The sequence below is a fragment of the Bombus flavifrons genome, chromosome 2, assembly GCF_040668555.2.
Source record: "Bombus flavifrons isolate JBK064 chromosome 2, iyBomFlav1_principal, whole genome shotgun sequence".
Taxonomy (NCBI): domain Eukaryota; kingdom Metazoa; phylum Arthropoda; class Insecta; order Hymenoptera; family Apidae; genus Bombus; species Bombus flavifrons.
Genome location: NC_138443.1, coordinates 16,857,369 through 16,880,054, shown reverse-complemented (window position 1 = coordinate 16,880,054; position 22,686 = coordinate 16,857,369). Strand labels below are relative to the sequence as shown.

At 33.0% G+C, this 22,686-nt stretch overlaps 2 protein-coding genes across 4 annotated transcripts in view; one reads left to right on the top strand and one right to left on the bottom strand.

Moving 5' to 3' along the window:
• LOC138189787 (dual specificity calcium/calmodulin-dependent 3',5'-cyclic nucleotide phosphodiesterase 1A) overlaps positions 1–22,686 on the bottom strand; it is a 101,698-nt gene that overhangs the window by 33,272 nt on the left and 45,740 nt on the right. The gene's annotated exons all lie outside the window — the stretch shown is intronic.
• On the top strand, positions 1,788–16,824 carry Hbg3 (alpha-glucosidase). The gene is made up of 9 exons (XM_069131945.1): positions 1,788–1,897; positions 2,157–2,329; positions 5,520–5,857; positions 8,556–8,681; positions 12,103–12,513; positions 13,932–14,187; positions 14,676–14,871; positions 15,625–15,765; positions 16,642–16,824. The coding sequence occupies exons 2-9, from the start codon at positions 2,161–2,163 to the stop codon at positions 16,730–16,732; spliced, it is 1,728 nt and encodes a 575-aa protein (XP_068988046.1). The 5' UTR covers positions 1,788–1,897; positions 2,157–2,160; the 3' UTR covers positions 16,733–16,824.

Sequence of the window (22,686 nt, the reverse complement as noted above, 5' to 3'; positions counted from 1 at the left end):
TATTATCGAATAATAATATTTTTCTAAGATACCGTATTTACAAAATTAATTGCCACCTGTATGAATTTTCCTTTCCTTTCTTCGTCGTCGACAGAACGGAAGACATAATTCACAAAATTGAAAAAAGATAAAACTCTAATTTGAATAGAATTAACATACCGATTCCTTGGTGAGTTCTACAGCGAATTAGGTTTTAAGATTTTATGATTTCTCGAGTCTAAATTTATGACCTGACATACGGTGCTAATATAATAAATAATCGGGATTCTCTTAAATCCTGAATTGTCGTATTAGAAATACAGAACGTGCGTGGAGCTGCTAACGCATCTCATACATCAATGGGTTCTAATGTATTTCGCGATGCTATTGGTAATCCTCATCTTAATGTCGTTCCAATTTATGTTGACGAAATTCTCGGATCGCATAGACCATCGTGTATCATAAATGCTAATTAACTGATTTACAATTTGATCGTACGATAATAATATTTGGATGTCCATAGTACAAAATATATTCAGATCAGATTTATGTGTACATATGCATAAAAAATTCATAGTTTTTAGTTTTTTTTTTTTTGTTTACATATACTTATATTTTAGAATATGCGAATATTCGTACAATTAACATAATCTTTGCGATCACAATAAGAAGATTAAAAAAATATTTAATGGGCTGTTGTATCGAATGTAGATAGAATATTGAATATGAATGAATATAGATGGAAAATAGATAAAATCTATTTAAAAGATACTATATCTTCTTCTTCTTCTTTTTCTTCCGTGTTTTACGTACATCGACGCAAAGTCATGACCGATGACATTGCATCTGTATGGCTTATATTTTGGAGAATATATTTATTTTTTTAAGGTACTTTATTATGTTTCTTATCTGATCTTCCGTTATTACAGCTGTGTATGGTTTTATGCCGCATTTATTTTTTGTAATACTAATATCGTAGTAAATTAAAAATCTCATTTAGAAAATGTATATTTTTTATATTTAATATTCATAATAGGTGTGCACTTTGATGTAACAAGCTTCTTAAATTTAATATTATGGGAAATAATAATACTCTCGACATTAAAGCTGCAGGTTTGTCTCTTAAATTAGTATGCTCTTTCATCGGACAAAACAGTGATTTAAATACATTTTACTTTGAAAATAAATTGGTGGTCTTGTCAAAGATCGTCCTTCTACAAACGAGATTTTAGGCATCGGTATTATACGAATATTTTTAACGCTTTCTTTTAAAAGCAACGCAAACACCGATTAAACCACACATTTTGTTCGTATTCAAATAGGACTATTAGTAATAGACTACAGATATTTATACAAAACTCCTATTGTTATGCATATTAAACACTAAAAGTAGTGTTAATGCTCTACTACTACTTGAAACGTGAAATATTAAGTAAATACAAGTACAATTTTTTAGGATTTTCCAATAAATGTATCCAATAGGTGTCCCAATCCTAATCGTAATGTTATGTTTATTGGTTGGCAGTATAAGTAAATTATATTTGGATATTTTCGTTGCAACACAAAGAAAATGAAGAGAAATTCCGACCCTTTTATCGTATAAAGTTTACGTTCTAAACATTTTATTAAATAGATCGTGTGAATATTCTTACTTACTTCACTAATTGACGAAATGTGTGTCTCCACGATAAGATGACGTTTCCACAGATGAAAAGCAAATCGACCACGTTTCGATAAAAGTTAACAAGGACGATTGATCGTCGAATGTGTGTACCCTGCCACTGAAACTCTAGACAATTATGCGTTACATAACAAGAAGTGGTATAAAAGGGAAGCTATCCTGCACTACATCACAGTCGATCGTTATAACGCTGGCGAAATATTCCAAGCGGACATAATCGATCGTGTCTTAATTACTGTAAGTACCTCGAAATAAGGTAAATAACACCATATTGAAACGACAAATTGTTAAGCAACATATTGTAAAAAGTAATTTATTCTGAAAAATAACTATTTAAACTTCAATATATATCGTGTTTATCACGAGAACAACCGGAACCGGTATCACGCTACGAATATCGAACTACGTGTTTACGATGTGGTGCTGAGTGCGTCAAGCTCGAAGTCACGCGAATGATTAGACGACTAATTTCATATTCAACGTTTTGTGTGCTTAGGGACATGAGGGCGCTAATAGTATTCTGTCTAACGGTATTGCCGTTGGTCGCTTCATACTCATGGAAACCGACCGCAAAATATTTGAGCAACGATTTGGTAGGCGCATCCATCTATCAGATCTATCCCAGAAGTTTCAAGGACAGTGATGGAGATGGCATTGGTGATCTTAAAGGTACGTTCCTCTTTTTCCTTGATAATTTCAGAGTTTAGGATGTTCTTGTATTTTGTAATTACGAGTTCCTTTTTCTTTCATTACTTATGATCCCATTGATTGTTTAATATACAGAGGTGTACATAAAGGTAGGAGAAAATGTAGAGGAAAAAGTTGAATGATACGATAAGATTCTATGTTCGTAGATACTTTCTCCTTGCCATGTTTTCTTAATATCTCCTTTTAAATGGAATTTTACAATTTTTTATTAACCAGGTATTCTTTAATTCTCCACAAAAGTGGTACTGAGGTGCTTGAGCAGAAAGATGTTTAGTTCAAGAGATATGTCAGTTTTAATTTCACGAAATTTAGTGTATGAAAGACGATACGTTCCTCGTACGCAAAGTTTTACAAAGTTTTACAAAAGCAACCATTTTTCGATCCAAGTGCCTCGATACTTTTTTCTTTTTAGGGAATTAAAAAATGTATCGAATGGTTAACAAAAGATTATAAAATTCCACTTAGAAGATGGGTACAGTGGTACTGTCTCGGTGCATCGTTGTATATTTAAAAAAGTGAAAATTCTTTTTCTATTATTATTCAACGTTAATATGTAATTATGAAAATATTAGAAGACTATAGAAAGCCGTTTATTATTACGTATATAATCATAATCAAGTATACGTCGATCATTTTATTATATATAGATAATATTCATCGAAAATTTGTGGTCACATAATAAGTATCGTTTGTTCGATATATACAGGGTGGTTGGTAACAGGTGGTACAAGCGGAAAGGGGATGATTCTACGCGAAAAGAGGTCGAAAATATAGAATAAAAATTTTTTTTTAATTTTTTTAAAAATCTACAGTGAGATCCGTTATAACGAGAGGTGATAAAGTGCACGCGTACCGAGCGAAAATTCGAAGTCGATTTTCTCGAAAACAAAGCCCCAAACGAAAAATTTTTATTCTATATTTTCGACTTCTTTTTTCGCGTAGAATCACCCCCTTTCCGCTTGTACCACCAGTTACCAACCACCCTGTATAATTTTACAAGGTAGAATTTGTGAAATTAATTAATAGTATTTACTAGTAATTTATTTTCTCAAAAAGTCTCGATTATTGAACTTTGTATTATTTCACTACTATAGTAAAAATAAGTCTACCTAAGCGAGAATGAAATCTAACTGTTGTAATCGTAGGAAATGATTTTTTAGTCAGAGAATGTACCCCTAGTTACAAAGGATAATTGAACGCGAAACATTTGTTACGCGGTCGATCGACATCGGTGTCACGGCTCGTAAACAGATGCATAATTGCTTTTCCTTTTCGCGTCGTCTTTCGATTTGTTTGCGCAATTATGTAACCACAACGAACAAAAACAAGTACGGTACGGATGTAATTAACAAGGAAATCTAAAAACGCAAACGTTAGCCGAGAAAAAGGAAAGTGAAGCGCGACAATCGCACGTGGAGAACTCTGCGGAAGAAGTTAATGTCGCTTAAACGCGAAAATAAATTTTAACGAAACTTCCGTTGCGTTCGCCTCTTCTGGTCGCTTTGACGCGGCTTAAGAGCGACGTGTTCCGGAAAAGAGTTTCAGCCTTTTTGTAATGCTCGAGCCATTACGAAAGATTTACACCTCTCTGACTTAATGTCGCAAGCGACGTCATTGGAAAATAATTTTCAAGTTCCCGTTAGTTGAAATTTAACGAACACGTTCTCTTTTTATTTTTATCTTACACGTATGTTTATATTTTTCTGCATTAATTTTTTATTCTATTTATTTTTATTTGTTGTCACGATATTTAAGCTGATTCTGATAATTCAACGAAGATATTATTTCGAGAAAAAGTTTACTGTTATCGAATGAAGAATTTAATGACGTAAAAAAAATTTCAAAAATGATTAACACCAAGACTAGAATTTAATCGACATATCGAATTTAGACTACAAGAGGAAAGGATAACAATTGAAAATCATCGAAGAATTCAGCCATATTTGGGTTAATTTTCAATTCACGAAAAGATAGATAAGAACTGAAAGAATCGATAAACCTTGCTGAATTCATGACATTCTCGATGTTGAACATTCGATATATCGTATTATATTTTTCTACAAAGCTCAGCTTCTTATTCTAGGTATCTGAGTAATTTACATTGTTTTCATAAACTTTAACAACATTTTATTGTAACTTAAATTTGAGATAAATTTGTCTCAGTATGTCTGAGCTCCTTTTTAACCAGCAATAACGATTATAAATGTAGACTGAAATGTTTCTTGTTACAATATTTTCTTGGGATGAAAATCTTCCAAAGGAAAATAAGCTACACTGATAACGAGCAACTGTCAGATAACAAGACCAGAAGGATGTAGGTCTGTATAGTAAAAGAGTCGAGAGTTTGTTAGAAAAGAAGAATCAAGAGAGAAATAATGTAAAAGCATGGTAGATGTTTACTTATACACGAAAAGAAATCAGTAATACCTGAGTTATTAATAAGTATCCTCATTAAATTTTCCTTGTTTCTTAAAAGCAATGTCCTAAAGTTATTAAAACATTCTGCTTAAATGATATGTCGAGTCTTCGTTACTCCAACGTTTCATTTAACGAATGTCACGTTTCAAACGTAACTTGAATTGCGGAAACATTGGAAATTGATCTCTATGTATATTATCTATAAACAATTCTGCTCGAGGAAACCTTTTTGCTTGTAGCTTTTATAATTCTTTCTAGAAAACTTGAAATATTGAAATATTTTTCGTAAAAAGTACCAAGCATTTATGTGCAAGGAGCTTGAAAACGGTAGCAGATTTATCGTCGCATGTGTCAATAATTCAATCAAATTTATTTAAAAACACACATTACGATCTGTTGTTATTTCTATACTCAGAGGTAGGATCACAATAGTTATTATTTTATTGAATGGATAAGTCTATCACACCGTTCTGAGCCAAAAAAACCTTTATTGCATGCGTTTATGAAAACTAAGGATAAAAACAAAAAAGCATCTTAAGCCTATCGATTAAATTTATCGGTTGTAACTAGGACTATCTTTTAGTTACTATTTCTTATAACTAACGCATCTGCATACGGATGGCGAGCACGAACTCACGTTGTCATTTTCAACACGATCAAATTGTCTTCTTTTCGAATATAATTTATTCGTCGATAGAATTCGACTAAGAAAACGAGATCTTCCCTGTTACAGGTGTCATACAGAAGTTGGATCATCTGGTCGATGCGAACATTGACATAATTTGGTTATCACCCATTTTTAGCAGCCCTATGGTAGATTTCGGTTACGATATCTCAGATTTCCGGGACATTTACCCCACATTTGGTACTATAAAGGATTTGGAAGACCTGATCCGAGAAGCGCACAAAGTGGGTATAAAGGTCTTACTGGATTTCGTCCCGAACCATACGTCGGATCAGCACGAATGGTTCCAGAAGAGCTTGAAGGGAATTAAGCCTTACAGTGATTATTACATCTGGCATCCAGGAAAAGTATTGGAAAATGGCACCCGTGTCCCACCATCTAATTGGGTAAGTGCGATTTAAATTACTTAAAACGTTCTTCAGCCCTCAAAAACTACGATGGATCAAATAGGCAACATGCAAATTTTATTTGAATATTATTTGTTCTTATTTCTATACTCAGAGGTAGGATCACAATAGTTATTATTTTATTGAATGGATAAATCTATCACACCGTTCTGAGCCAAAAAAACCTTTATTGCACGCGCTTACAAAAACTAGGAATAAAAACAAAAAGGCATCTTAAGTCTATCTATTCTAGTTACTATTTCTTATAACTAACGCATCTGCATATAGATGGGGAGCACGAACTCACGTTGTCATTTCCAACATTATTGTTTTGTGATAATGCTATAGTTAAGTTATTTACAACCATTGTGAATAGTAATATTGTCTATCATTATGTACCATCTGGTTTTTTTTTCTTCTTATTATCATAATGATATGCAACCCGTTGAATTTTAAACACACCCGTCGCGTCGTTTCAGATTTTTCAATTTAAGACTCACCTTTGCGCCCGTAATTTACATTAGAAGACCTCGTGAAATACAACTGCCGGTATTCGTTGCTCGATGCTCGAGCCGCTTTAATTACTCGAAAAGAATCAAATTGTCAGTATTTACATATTTCGCGTTCCGACGTATCCCGTTTGTATACTTGCCCAATGGCCATAAATAGTTATCTAATATTATTTCAATAGAAATACAGTGAAGCATGTTCTCGAATTTTTCTACGTCGCATTCTTCGTTAATTAACGCGGTCGAAATATTTTCACGTGAAACAGTCGTCGATACGCCTATTACTTCTTCGCAAACAATATTCATGAGACATTTTGTACGATTCGTGTAACGAAGAATTTTAAAAAGAATGTTAGCAATGTTAGTAACTACGGGACAAAATATACATAAAAAGATATAAAAAAAAACCTTCGTACCTTCTTTGTCGAAAAGTTTTACCGATCTCCAGCGTTTCTTATGATTAGGAATGAACTTGAAGTACACTCGATAAAAGTTTGAGATAGAGTCCAGTTGTTCGATGTTTTCAACAGAGGTGAAAATATGTTATAACTTCATTTAGAAATGGACTTTACGATGTGAGAATGTCTTGTCACGATCTATTAAAGTTAGAGAATAATTACTTTTAACAATTTCATTGAGATGAAACTTTGATATTATTTGGTTGTTCGGAAACTTCATAGTGAAATTGATTATGTCACTAAAGGCTAAACGAAACATTTCTAATTAATCAATTTCAGAACCGAATCAAGAGTACTGTTTGGTCAAAATTAATACTTTGATATTTGGTAAAAATTCGTAATAATTAATTCCCTTTCAGTACTGTTAAATACAGCGTAGAATATATTCACTGTCAAAAACGTAAAGAAGTTTTCGAATAGCTGAATATAAATGATCCTGAGAAGGCAGAGAAAAATGGAAGTAGAAGCGACAGTAGAAATGATGGCCGACAATTTCATAAGTTTGTAGCGAAACTTTTCCAAAGATTTCGCGATTTATGGTAGACTCGTAGTAGGTGAAAAGTATGAAATAGTATACTGCATATCAAGAACCTCGGAACAGAAATGGTAAAATATCAAAACAATGTTGCGCGGCGATAGCCTGCAGAAATTTTTGCACATACGCGTTGCTCGTTATTTCCTCGTGAAAAGATCTGTTTACATCCTTTCATCGCGCAAACAATGCATTTTTCGTCGAAATTTACATTTCTTTTTCGCTTGTAAACGCAGAATGAATTCAATTAAACTACCAGTCGTTTCTATTCTGTCGTTATCGATCAGAAAAGATCATTCAACAACAACCAAAACTGATACAAATCGATTGGTATCGCTGTTACCTGCAGTTATCGAAATTTAATTTCGAGATGAAAATAGTCAAACAACGTAGAAATTGAAACTGACAATTAAATCTTTCTTTTGTTAGGCACTTGAAACTTCAATGACACGAATATCTAGTTACTTTCGAACGATCAACTTTACGATAATCAATTTTAACGATAAGTTCCCGATAATGTTCGTTACGATCGTGCAATGTCACTGATCTATCACTGTAACAATTTTGAAAGTGATATTGACCTTTAGTAAACAATGACATGTTTCACATTGACCAATGACTCTCACTGCGCAGTGTCTTTCATTACTTCAAATTATTTCGCGAGCAAGATGAAATTGTTATAAACAAAATATTCATTCAGCGATATCGTAATTACTTTCCCGTTTTTTTTTAATAAATCACGCAGCGTTTCGATACGTTTCATCTATGTACATATATATTTCTCAAATTTTGCGTATCGTTTTAACGATAATTGTCATAATTGCTTTGAGCCGGAAGTAACATCGTTCGAAACTAGGGATGAATATTTTTCGAACGCAATTTTGAACGATCTCTCCAGAATTTTTAATTCGCTGTACTTTCAAAGTGCGATTCGGAAATTTCGTCAAGTATGACATTTAGAATTCCATCTTTGTTTAAAAATGTAATTTCATGTTCTGAAGAAGGCAAGCTCGCATCATAGCTGAAGGCTATGATGTTCACGGTGTTGCTCGAAATATTTAAATTACTTTTTACACTTAATTTAACTTAATTAAACAATTTTTTAACGATCCGTTTCGACACAACGTGGTAAAAGCTTATGCAATCTTTGTTCATCCTCTATGCACTTTGCAAATTTACAAACACATATTCTCGCGCAGGTGAGCACTTTCGGTGGATCAATGTGGGAATGGCGAGATGAACGTAAGGCGTATTATCTGCATCAATTCTCAAAGGAACAACCTGATCTGGACTTCTATAATCCACTAGTGATAAAGGAGTTGCATGTGAGTATTGTTTGTAAAGTACATAGTTCTATTTAAATCTATCGTTATAGGTAAAATTGTTAAACTTGTTGATAAAGTATTCTCGGTTACTAAAGTAATCACGATATTCTTCACTAGGATTTACGTATCTTTTTTTAATTTTGATCACAGATATTTTTAGTTGAATTAATAGTGTTTATTTTAACTTTGTTGAGCACTGTTTTGGAACAAAGTAAACACATCGAAATACAAAATTTTCAACACGATCAACTTCCAAAACAAATTTAACGCGAATTTATCCAATATTTTTGTAATATATAGTTTTAACACGAAGAATATATTTTTTTAAATTGAACTATATGTAGCCTATCGTACAGAATAAGACTGTGTGTCTCTTACTGTAGATATAGACTGTAGACCACTATAGACTGTCTGTAATTTCCCTTAAACCTACCTTTAAATCTGAGTAAATTTCCCATTATCTGTTTACCTCATTATCTCTTACACTTCTAATAATTTTAATGGATTTTGTTGTAACAGAAGCTGTTATACCGATAGAGGCATTTTTTGTCCACTTTATCGATACTTATAGTTATAAGAAGTTTTTCTATTGTGTACGTTTTCATGACTATATTTACTTATAGATAGTGATATCTATGTTGCATCATCGAAGCTACAATATCGGATTTTCTTTTTATCGTATTATCTTAAATTTGTAAAAGTAATGAATTACGCAGAACTGTTAACAAGAGGGATATAAATTCCGTTTGTACACGATAAACACGAGCTGCTTCCAATCTCTTCGAACGATGCTTCGTGTGTCAAGTATGAGGATTGTACGACTTTAACACGACTCTACGATCTTATCCTCAAACATATTTTCCATTTTTTGCTCTTCTATTCTCTTCTTTTTATTTTTATCATTGTTTTAATGCCTGGCAAATTTACCACAATGATAGATCTCGTTCAACGTCATCGTTAACCGTTAACCAGAGACCCAACAATTAACATCGTAATGAATCAAGGACCAAGATACGGTCAAACAGATACCGATTACCCGCTTTGATTTTATCATTTCAAAAAAAGAAAATGATGAGAAATAAAGATATTCGTTGCTTCGACGTGCTACCCGTTGGTTCAACGTGATCCCGATTGTTTTATCGAACGAACCGAACCGATTTCTAAGGAGTATGAGTCACAGTTCGTCAACATCGTGGAATTTCATGACGTCTACGTCATTTCAATAGAATTAGCAATTCCTTTCTCTTTAATCTTTATTGCTAGTATTTAATATTTGGTCATATTTTAATTGATCAAAGAATATGATTAATGTTAGGAGTTTTTAATAAGAAATTTTTCAAATATATATTTTATTAAGCGTACGTTTGCAATAAATGTCTCGTATAGATTTCCAAATTGATCTAAAATTTCGCCATATACAATCACGATAGTCGTGTCCCATTACATTGCTAATCAAACTTCAAACAGCTTCACATAATACACGTAGGTGAAGGTATAATATGTGATAATTGTTCTAATTAGCTTCATGAGTCGTTTATACCTCAACGTCTGCCACTTCAGTATTCGCTACTTTCATGCATGAAAATCTTTGGAAAAATATTTGAACTTGGTATGAAATCCACGATCAATCCGAATCCATCCAGGATTCCGGCGATGTCTCGTGACTTTTTTCGGAATTCCGCGGTAAATTTGAATTTTAATGGGCACAAATTCGTTCGATGAAATTCGACGGACATCACGAAAACACGGTCGGTTAAATTCAGTCAGCCACGGTTGAAATTCAAGTAGGGCTGAAGCCGTTCGTTTCACTATCCAGCAAAATATAAATCTGACTACGGTTGCGAATGTTATAGCTATGTCGGGTTTGAACGACCATGGCTTAAAATATGCGAAATCGGGGGATACGTGGTACTTGCTTCATCGAATTTAAATGAACCGAAGGGAGAAACACGGCGCGATTGCGAGAAAGAAGTTGTAGAATACATATAAGAACATTATACATAAGAACATTATACAATTAGGTTTTTCAACTATTCACTGAAAAATATTCTGAATATCAGTCATCTGCAATTAAATGAAAAATTGATCATTTATGATATTCGAATAAGAAATAATATTTATTACAGTGTAACCTCATTTATCCTTATTAGCTTCAGACGTACGAATTTATAATTGAGCTTTCGTACATGAAATTATTTATTTGTCATTTCAAAATTCAAAGACTTTTAGGTAATTATACACGTTAGCGAAAATAAACTAATTTATGTTAACTTGTTAATAGATCAATATGACCGAATTGTTTGATATAAAAGAGAGCAAACATGAACAATAGATACAATCGTAAATATTGTGTAAGAGCCAATAAATGGCAATCTATAATAGAAGTACTCATGACCAATTTCGCCGCGAAATCTTTCGGATATCGACATATGTCTCGCAACCATTGACTAATACGAATCAACCATACGTTACTATATCTTTCACCTACGATTACCTGTAGAGTCCAACAGTACGATATTGACATTTTAGCGAGGAAATCTAACGAACCCGACATCTTTGTTATAGAAACGTTACGAGTACGTATAAATTGGAAGAAATTTACCGAAGTACCGAACGTACATACGAACATAGAAGTAATATAATATAACGTGTAGAGACTTGAACTCATGAATAGTCATGTGAATCAGAAATAATAAAAGTATGCCGGGGGAAATGTATTGGTACAAAGGTAGAAACGAACAATATCAATCGAATTATCGGATGGTAAGCACGTGTACCTGTCAATTCAGAACCTGACTTATTTAATTTCAGCCGTGTTAAAAGAAAATCAGCTCGCGTTAGAAAAATTACAGAATTTACTAAATAAAAAGAATTTTATTTCTTTATATTAGAATCTTCTTTTACGTAGCTGAATACGATTGTAGCTTCGATATATGTATACAGTCGATTTTTATAAAGCAGATTTATTTCCAAGAGGACACGTTTCTGTAAAACAATCATCATCTTATGCTTGTAAAAGTACTTTCCACGGGTAAGGAATATTCGTTCGGTTCGTATTTTTCTTTTACGCCAGTTTGTTTTCGCCTTTTTCTCTGGCTCAACGTTTTCGGCGGACTATATGGCTTTCAAGAGTACGACACAGTCACTAATATAATCGTCGATGGGAACTTTGAATTTGTAAAAAGAGTCATCGTCGTAGCTGAACGAAACGATAAGAAACAATGTAGAAATTAGAAATATGATTTATCATGATTTTTATCTGTGATCTACATGTATATATTATCTCAACACGTAATAATATTTAAGATTAACATATACATATATAATAATATTTTCGTTCTTAGATACGTAAAAACACTATTTCCAATGATATATTTCTCAAATAACATGGTCTAACTCTGTGCTTATTGATATGTTACAGGAAATTTTGAGATTCTGGCTGAAGAAAGGCATTGATGGCTTCAGAATAGATGCCATGCCATTTATTGCCGAGAACATGGACTTCCCAGATGAACCTTTGTCAGGTAAAACCAACGATTCTACTAGCCCTGACTATACCGATAGAATATATACCTTGCACCAGCAAAAGAATTACGAGGTGATCCCTGGATGGAGAAACGTCCTGAATGAATTTAAACAACCAAAATACATGTTCACCGAGGCATACGCAAACACGTCGCTGACGATGAAGTATTATAAATATGGAGCAGACTTCCCCTTCAATTTTGACCTGCTTCAACACGTCAAGTCGGACGCGAATGCAACAACTTTAAAAGGTGTGGTTGATAATTGGATGAAGAACATGCCGAGAAGTGGCATTGCTAACTGGGTGGTAAGTTACTATTATTTTCAGAAAGCTGATTAACATATTTAAGAGAACTTTTAAATTGGATTTATAATTAATATTGCTTAATCGTCGCTATCATTCATTCTATTAGATTGTCATTTATCCCCATAAAACTTTACACACATATTTTCTTCAAAATATTGTACATTCAGTCAAAATGATTTCTACATGGTTCAATGCACTTTATCAATATCTAAGCGATTTTATCATTTTTAATTTATCAAAATTATCAATGTTGAAATTCAAAATTTTCTGGACTGGAATTATCATAGTTCGCAGTTTCTTTCGAAATAATTCATCCACCGAAAGATTGTCTGGCTGAAATATAATATAATATAATAATATAATCATAAATTTAGAGGAAGAATAAGCGAGGAAAAATATTGTACGATCAGGAAAAATCATCTATTTATATACTATACGTTCATCCTTTTCAATCATAATCTAGTTAACCCTTATAATCGTAATTCTATCTTATGATAGCATTAAAAATTACAAGAAAGTATCCTATCACTCCTAGCTTATTTCAAGAAGAAGAATTTCATTAGAACAGTTGTTTTCTTAAAATTTGTTCAGCGCTTATATCGTTTATTAATTTTATAACTAATTTTCCTTTTATTTCAATAATTTTACTCCTATCATATTCGCTTATATCGCATTTTTCTAAATTCGTAACAGGATGACAAACTTCCATGTTGGCATTTCTATGTTCTCACTCACTCGCACACACACACACACACACACGCATACACGTACGGGGGCGCCCATACAATTGTGGATATTAACTTCTCCAACTTCGGAGAGGATCCGGAAAATTTTCTTCGCCAAATCCTTCCTCGATTCACTTCTCTTCGTCTGTATTTGCTTGCCGGGAAGTTGGACGACGTGATTGTAGATCGAAGGAAAATCAAATTACTCTAGAAGCAAACGCACGAAACTGGTCGAACGTCGTTCGATTGGAAAAATGGTTGATAGCACCTAACTGTTTCGAATTCGAGGCTGCGCGATTGAACGGCAGAAGCAACGCGTGAACGAGCTTGAAAAATGTCCACAAAATGCCTGGAAGAGAACGAAACGAGCCTCTTTCCGCTCGCGTTCTTCGAATTCCACGAGCGCATCGAGCTTTTGTCGAGCTCGTGTGTGCATCAGGCATTCGATCGAAAACCTAAAATTGCAAGCCTTAAAATCGATATTTCTATGTCGAGGAAAATCAACAAAAAGCGCTTGTTGGAAGAAATAGGACGATCGAGGAGAAAAGCAGAAAATCCCCAAACATTATATGTATTTAAGCTAAAATATCTTCAACTCGATACGATTATCGTTAGTTAAAAAAAAAAATAGAAAAAAAAAGAAATAACGACGAATATTTTAAATTGTTGAATACCTTAAAATTTTGTGTGCAGATCGGAAACCACGATCAAAGACGAATAGTGTCGAAATTAGGAGAACCACGAGCTCGTGCCCTTACCATAATGACGCTTCTGTTACCTGGCGCAAGTGTGACGTATAACGGTGACGAAATCGGCATGTCGGACACTTTCATCCCTTGGGAAGAGACACAGGACCCGCAGGGTTGCATGGCTGGTTTACTAAAATACAATACTTCGTCTAGAGATCCCGCGAGGACACCGTTCCAATGGGATGACTCCACTTCTGCCGGTGAGTTTCCAATAAGATATAACTTTCACGCGAATGAAGAAATTTTCAAATGAGCCTTGGTTTTCACATCTTTAACTCTGGTACGTTTGTCGAATCATTTTTTAGATATTATTTCTCCATCGTGCTATAACATGTTTCACTCTCACAGATGAAACTATTTCATTCCATATTTATCAATTATTTTAAAATCAATTTCACCGTGTCATAGTAATAAAATAATAATACAGAATGTAGTAATTATTCGCCAACGCATAATTATTACTCACCATATGGTAAAGAAAATGTTATCTTATGAAAAGTGCGAATTGTAGATCGTATCCTTTGCCTGTACAAATATCGTAAATACTGGTACGTTTGAGATGAACCTGGCGTGAGATTTCAAAAAAGGAAGCTCCAATTCCAGAAACTCTAGTTAACTAACTACAATTAATTGAATAAAAAAAGAAGCAATAATCGCAAAAACTATGACCAAGTATTTCGATTTGCAGGATTCTCCACGAGCTCCGATACTTGGCTGAGAGTCAACGATAATTACAAGACTGTCAATCTGGCTGCCGAAAAGAAGGACAAGAACTCGTTCTATACCCTCTACAAGAAAGTCTCAACTCTGAGGAAGTCACCATACCTTAAAAAGGCCGACTTAACTACGAAGCTGTTGAGTGAAAACGTTTTTGCTTTTGCCAGGTAAGAATAGTGTACATGTAAATCAAGATGATACTACGACGATTATATACCACGATTCACTCGTCGAATATATTGCTAAACGCGAGAAAATTATGATTAATAGCGTGGCAGTATGTATCTACACTATCACTTACAAATGTCCAAATATTTTGGTCGATTTGTAATAAAAATATTTCAATTTCATTACAAATTAATGCCGAATTAATAATTAATAGTAATATTTACTAATTTTCATGGAATTGCCAGACTATACGATTGGGTCATCTATTAAAAGACAAGAAGAATATATTTTAGCATTTAGCATTATGTATACTACTACATTTATTACTTACAATTTACTACTTAAATATCACAGGTTCTATTAATGTCGGAAGTCTTTCTGTCAAATTAAGAATCTTCTTCGTCAGGCTTATAATTCAGAAATTAAAGAATCCGAGAACAAAGAGCTTGCCAAATAATAAAATAGTTCTACGATTGCAAACGCTGACTTTACGATCGCGTATTGATTTTTGAAAATCGATTTGATCACGTTAGAACATTGTGCCATGCGTAGCTTCGGTGATTATAAAATATAAAATTCTTAAGGTTTAATTTATCCATTTAATCGATACATTTGTACAAATAGCTTCGTACAATAGCGTGCAATTACTTAATCGCGATCATCGGCGTTTGCAATACGATGAGTCATGGTACTAAGAATGCCTTCGTTTCTTAACGATACACTGTATATATGGAATATCATAATTTTTTCAGGGAGACCAAGAAAGATGGATCTGTCTACACCATAATAAACTTCTCGGATAAGGACGACGTAGTGGATTTATCAGCATTCAAGAAAGCACCGAAGAAATTGGATGTGTTTTACGCTACTGCTAACTCTGTTATGCTTTCTAAGTGAGTGTACAATTTCTCCAATTTTATTTATCTAAATTGCGTCGCTGCCATGACAAATTTATGCAATTGCGTCGAGTATCGTTTCATAGTTTCCTTTCTTCTTCCAACACGGTGGTAAATGTGAAAAGCACTGGAAATAATTCGCAAACTGTAACGTCGTTCTTCAAATTGAAAGAAAAAGATAAAGAAAAGATAGAAAGGGAACGAATGAGACAGAAAGATGTCTTCAATTATTTGAAGAGAAATTGCATATTTAACAATAATTGATTAAATAAGCAACGTAACATCTTTCAAACTTGTTGAGATTCGAGAATGAAAAGATTTACTTAATCCTTGCTGCGTTCTTTTAATCATTTTCGATTCAATTGTACTTTTCTAATGTTAAAAGATATCTCAAGTTCGAAGAAAATATGAAAAACTGCTGATTTATGTCAAACAATTTTACGTTAAACGTTTTCTTGAAACGTTCGAAATATTTTCTGTTCCCTAAAATGAAAGCAAAATTGTAATATGAAAATCCGAGGAGCGCAGTTGGATTAAGTGACTTTGATGTTATTCTGTTCTCTGTTAAATTCTTAATCCACAGAATTATTTCATGTTTCTGCTATCATGTACTGTTTTTTTTTTTTTTAATTAAATTATCCTATTACTTGCTACCTTATTAAGCAGAAACGTTTATACCGACGTCTTATCAAATTAGTTCTTTGCTTGACTATATTTCTTTCTTTTAAATTAATTTCCATTTTATTATATATAAATTCCTATTGCATTATTTTTAGAGACGATGTCTTTAAATTGATGCTTTAAACATCCGTTTGTTAAACATTGTTGCGCTGATATTAATTTTGTAAATTTGTTTGTTTGTTGGGAATATAGGTACAAGGTCACGGACATCAAGAAAGTAAAGGTTCCTGCCACGGCAGTGATAATCCTTACTACCCCAAGTGTCAAAGTTGGATACATATAAATCTACAACAGATTCCTACTGTTTCTGAGTTCGAATACAAACATGTACCTCTAAATATCAATAATTTAAAAATATAGTTCTTTTCTCGCAAATCGTTGTATTTACATCTTAACCATACCCTTTTAACATGCACAGTTTTAAAATGTATGTGCCGATACAACGATATTGCATATAACGATAGTACAATGGCCAACGTTTCGAAAATAATCCAGTTACAATAATTTATCACACAGCCACGATTTGACGACCATTAAACTTATCGTTGCCTATCGTGACTATTATAAAAATATAAACCCTGCTATTAATCGTGAGACTGAATGGAAAAGTAATACGAGTGCATTTTTCCAAGAAACGAGATAAGTACGGAAAACAATAGGTACAGATTTATTTGAAAAGATATTATTACGAATAGTCTGCGATCGTTTACGCTTTTATTGACATTTATTTTTAATTTAAACTGACGTTAATTTAAATCAAATAATATAAAAATATATAGGACTCGTCAATATAAAGAAATATACAAAATAAATTACTCGTTAAGATATTTCTTAGGTGAAACAGATCCCCACTTATATGCTCATAAAAGTTTTCTTTGATGAATGTTCAAATACTTTCGATTTCTCCGATAAAACTCAACAACTTTGATCAAAATTTCCTCAGATTTAAAATATTCTTACTCGTATCGCTTGCCCTTTGAATCTTTTAATTGTCTTTCAAATGTCTCCAACCAAAGTCTATTAAATCAAAAACCTTCGAATTCCAAACTGTCGACGTGCTAAAAAGCCAACGTTCACGTCGAAACATTCACCGAGGAGACAGCCACAGGTTAAATTGGCCGAAATTCACGATACGAATCGAGGACCAGATTCGATTAACCGGCCTTTCACTTTTTTTTACCCGAAGGTAAAACTGGCCTAAGAGCGTGAACGGAAGCGGCCGCGTATCGGTTCCCCCATCGATGTGGCCACGTCAATCAGCCTGCCAATTATAATCGTCGCTGGATATCCATGGTGGATTTCGTGTTTCAGCCCGTAAGAATTTCACTCGTCAACTTTCGCAAAATTCCTGACCGATCGAGAGGCGGCCGTGGTCGCTGCTTTGGGGCATTTCCTTCAATTCACCGTTAAAAAAATTCGCCGTTCGAGCTTCATTCCGCATGCAGGCCGGGTGAAACAACCGGCGAAATTGGGTGCTCGAAAACGCGCCATCGTTTCGACGAAGAAAGCTGTCCTAAAGCGAACACGGTCGAGTAGGAAAACGAACGAAACTTTTCAAGTCGATCGAAATTTGTATATCTATGTCGATGTATCGTGTCGTTGTTTGTCGTTGATAGCGGCACAATTCAAAACACGTAAATTTTAGAGGATTTATTTAATTTACAAGGAAATGTTCGTGAGTCATTTCAACGACACTGTAAGGCTGACTTAACACAAGGTATGCCACTGTTTGCGAATGCAGTACAACCTTCCACTTGTAGCGTCACAAAACAACCGAAGATAAGCCGGTGTTGTTGCAAGACTAAGACCACGTTGGTAGTGACATTTGCAATAATATTGCATTCTGATGCAAAGCTGATGGAATTATAAATATACCGTTTTACATGATAAGAGTACAAACATAATGTAAACTCAGTAACAGTGAATTTGAAATACTTTCAGTCGTGTCACTATCACTGCCGAGCAGCGATATTATAATTCTATACTGGGTGTTTCTGACTTTTCGCAACAAGCTGTTCCATTCTTGCGTACAGCTTTTTAATACAACTCTTAGCCAATTATATTTATATTATACAACATTCTGCTCTTCTTTATACATACACAGCTTTTATGCACAAAATTTGCCTGATTATTAATATAAATAATTTTAGCTAAATTTCAGAACATTCGGCAATTTCCTCTTAATTTTCTTACCATAACGTGATATATACTTTGTTTCAGATACCGTTACGCTGATCTGAATTTGTAAAATGGCTTGTTTCCAACTACTTTTTGGACATACGAAGATAAGTTAAGATCGCAAAAAAAAAAAATATGACCTAAAGAATGTCCTAATTTTGGGCCTGGTTTTTTCCGAAACTCTTATATAACTTGTCTGTGCAGCGAAAGACATAACATTCGTTCGTCGTCACAACTTCAATGTGTATGTATCAAAGTTTCCTATGTATCGAGCTGCCGTGACTGTTTGATTATTTAGAATTGCTTCTTATGTTTTATGAAACGAGTTCTTCCCTCTATATTCATTTGCACCAGAGAAACTTTAAAAGAGAGAACAAACCAGAATCGCAGAAAGGAAAATTTACTTTTGATTCTAATACAGACAAGTATACCTTTAAAATAGAAAGTGTCGTAATTAGGATGAATCGTAGGACGAAATGAAAATCACAATTAGGGCATTTTAGAGTTATACACGTGTGCTGTTTCGTTGAAGGAAAATTAACGTTGGAAACGTAAAAATTTAATAATGCAAGTAACATAGTGGATTCTTTCTTTCGTGCAAATGCATTTGGGAAACGAACACCGAGAATTTTGGAAGCAAGTCGCTGCAACAACTGATTCGATCTTGCAATCTAGACGAAACATAGGAAAACGATGTTTGCATACGAATTTCGTTTTATTCCTCGCACGTACACATTTTTTACATTGTAACGAATCGAGTATTTATCGATCGTATCGATTCTTTCCCCCTATTGGAACTCTTAAACTTTCGATGAGAAATTAAACTAAACGGTGAAAATTAAAAGCTACTTCAATAGTAACGTTTACAAGAAAATGTGGAAAATGTTACGATTGAAATATTTACATCAAAGTTAATGAACAGATAGACCTTGAATATTTATTTCACTTAAGAATTATTACGAATACTTTGTATATTTTATATATTTTCATACCTTTGAATTTCACACGAATGCAGAAAAATCTGCACACTCTACTTATCAATAACATAATAAATTATTCGTCGTAAAATATATATTCGCTACCTTTACTAACATACGCTTGTCAAATCGAAAATTTTCTTATTCAGAAGCTAAAATTCGCCAGCCAGAGATAAAATCATGCGCGATGCTCCAATATTTTCGCTTAAATTCTATTTCGTGTAACAGGATCACCTGTTTATCCTTCTGCTCTCCGGCTAAAACGTAAAAAATATCACTGTTCGCTACGAATGGTTTGTATGAGGCGTAATCCCGCACATTTATACGGTATTCTGATTTTTACCAACTTTCAGAACGCTGCTTAATAAACTTACGTCATTTGCGAAAATATTCATATGCGCCGCTGGATTATGTTTTCAATGTACGTATTTCTCGATTGCTTTCGGCATCAATTTTATATCAATGAATTTTATATCATTGCTCGAAAGATACGATAAGATAAGATATCGTCGAATCAACGAAAAGTGACAATATTCGGAAATTTGTATTCTTTTCGTGAGTAAATGAAATACTACAAGGCACAAGTATTTCGACACATTGTGCAATTTAATCGAAATATTTGTAATTAATAATTATTAAAAATTTTCTAATTAATATCTCATAATTATTTACTTAATAATTATCTAATTAATATTTTATACTTTCAAAATCATAACAAGAGAACGGCTCCCTATTGTTAATTCTTTACCTATCGTATCAAGTTCAAACTAGAACAAAGAATATGCTTGCACCGCTGTAGCTTCATGATTATGCACAATGAATGATTGAAACTTCGCAAGATCTGTATCTGTTTTCTGTAACACATGTACTATAAACCTGTACATTGATCTAACAGATCGTTATCTATACAGATAATTTTCTTTTAGTTTCTTTCTGACAAAAGTAAATACTAAATAAATCGTATTTTATACGTTTCAACAATTAATTTTTATAAGTGTCATTGCGTGTTTGTTCGACTTCATCATTTCGATATAAAATCCACTTTAAAATTATTATATATTCCCCAGAAGACTATAATAAAAAAATCGTGTAATTTCGTTGTACGTTTAATTCGTTTGTGCGATTTTTATCTCATCTAGATATGAATATCATTTCATATCTCGATTACGCATGAGTATCGTGTACATGATATTCCATTTTCGAATTTTGGAAATGCAACCTACCATTACTCGTCATAAGCACCGCGACACCATTATACTTTTAATAGCGACGAAACATCAGAAACATCAGCGTGCTCAGAATGCTATCACGAACTTTCTCGACTCATTGAAACTATAATCGCTATGTTGCAAATTTGCTGGTGTTGAATAAATTATTTTGTCCTGACAGGACTATCGGCGTACATTCGTGCATTTTAACAACGTTTTACTCCTAAAATTATTTTAATTTCACTTATGCTTGTATAATACGTATCCGATTGTAAGATAATAGGTAGGAAAATCATTTGAAAATTATTTCCTGAAAATCATTTCAGGAAATATTTATTCAAAAGTATAAATGCTAGCTAAAATAAAAACCTATTTCGTTTGACAGTTAAATGATAAAATTATTCGGAGAAAGATCGTTTATTCGCTGAAATAAATTATTTCGAAGTAACATCTACCCAAGTAACACGATAACCGTTTAAATAATCATTTTTCAAATATTTTATCTAAATAATGCTCAAGCCTAATATAAATGTGTAAAAGTTACTAAATATTAGATCGTTCTAATGATCTTGTCCATTAGAAACATTGAAAAAATTATATTCCTGGAAACATCTCAAACTGTACATTTTCCACCATTATATATTTACCGTTTTCTATCTGAAATGTTTAAAGATCATCTTATAGAAATTGAAACAATAAAACTTATACATATCTAATCATTAATAATTTAAAAATACTATCTTGCACAAGTATGATTAAGTATTACATCAGCAGTGTGTTTTAAAACCAATAAACTTACTACATTTCTGCTTTAATAAGAAGGGGAGAAGCGTAAAATCTATATAGGGTGTATTCTAGGTAATAAGAGCCAAGATAGACGAATAAATATGCTTGCCACGTGTTCTGTTAGTATAGAATTTTAAGATATAGACTGCAGACTGACGTCATCTTTATCATTAGACTACAGATATATACATATATATATATATAGATTTTTTGAATATAGCTAAAAAAATGCAAGATAGATTTATTTCACACACTAAATATAATCAATATTTTACAATAGTATTTTACTTGAAATATTTTATATATCGTTGCATATTGCATATACATTTAGAAGTTTAAAAGTTTACAGCACAATTTGCTTTTCGAATGGAACAACTGTTTTTGTACATTTTCCTGAGGAAGAAGAAATATTATCATTAAAACGTTTAATTTTAAAACAGGATCCCACAGTTACAATTTCAATACTGTAAAGGAGTAATATTACGAATAAGATATTTATTTACTTAAGGAAGCCATTATTTCTGATGAAATCCTAACATGTGGCAAACTTTAAAACAGCAATATACATTTCTAGACTTTTCTGTACGGTCTCGCACTTTCACATTGCTCATAAACATACAAATATTCACAGTTTAATCAATTCGTAATATTCATTGCAGATACGATTGATTATCTGTAGCCGATTATTTGTTATAGGATTTGTTATAAAGCCACTTCTGGCAAATATCATTGGATCCGATTGCCAGTTTAAAAAGTTGAGTTATTATAATAGAAGAGCGAACAGCAAGTAATTTGTTCCAGAGTATAATATGTTTTTGCTGCGGCTCCAAGATCGGTTGTTAAAGATAACTACCACCTTCTGAATTACGTATTAAAAAAGAATAGCGACAAAAACTTTTACCCTTTCTCTCTTTCATCTCAGTTTTGTGTTTCATTTGATTGAGTCATAAGCAATTACCGTTTTTATACACGAGCTTCATTTCTCTTTTAAAGAAGCTCAGAAAATAACTTAATGCCCGTTATAAAATATAACTTTTCCTTGTGTATTTAGTAACTTGGAATTTCTTATGTAAAAAATTTGTTCATTT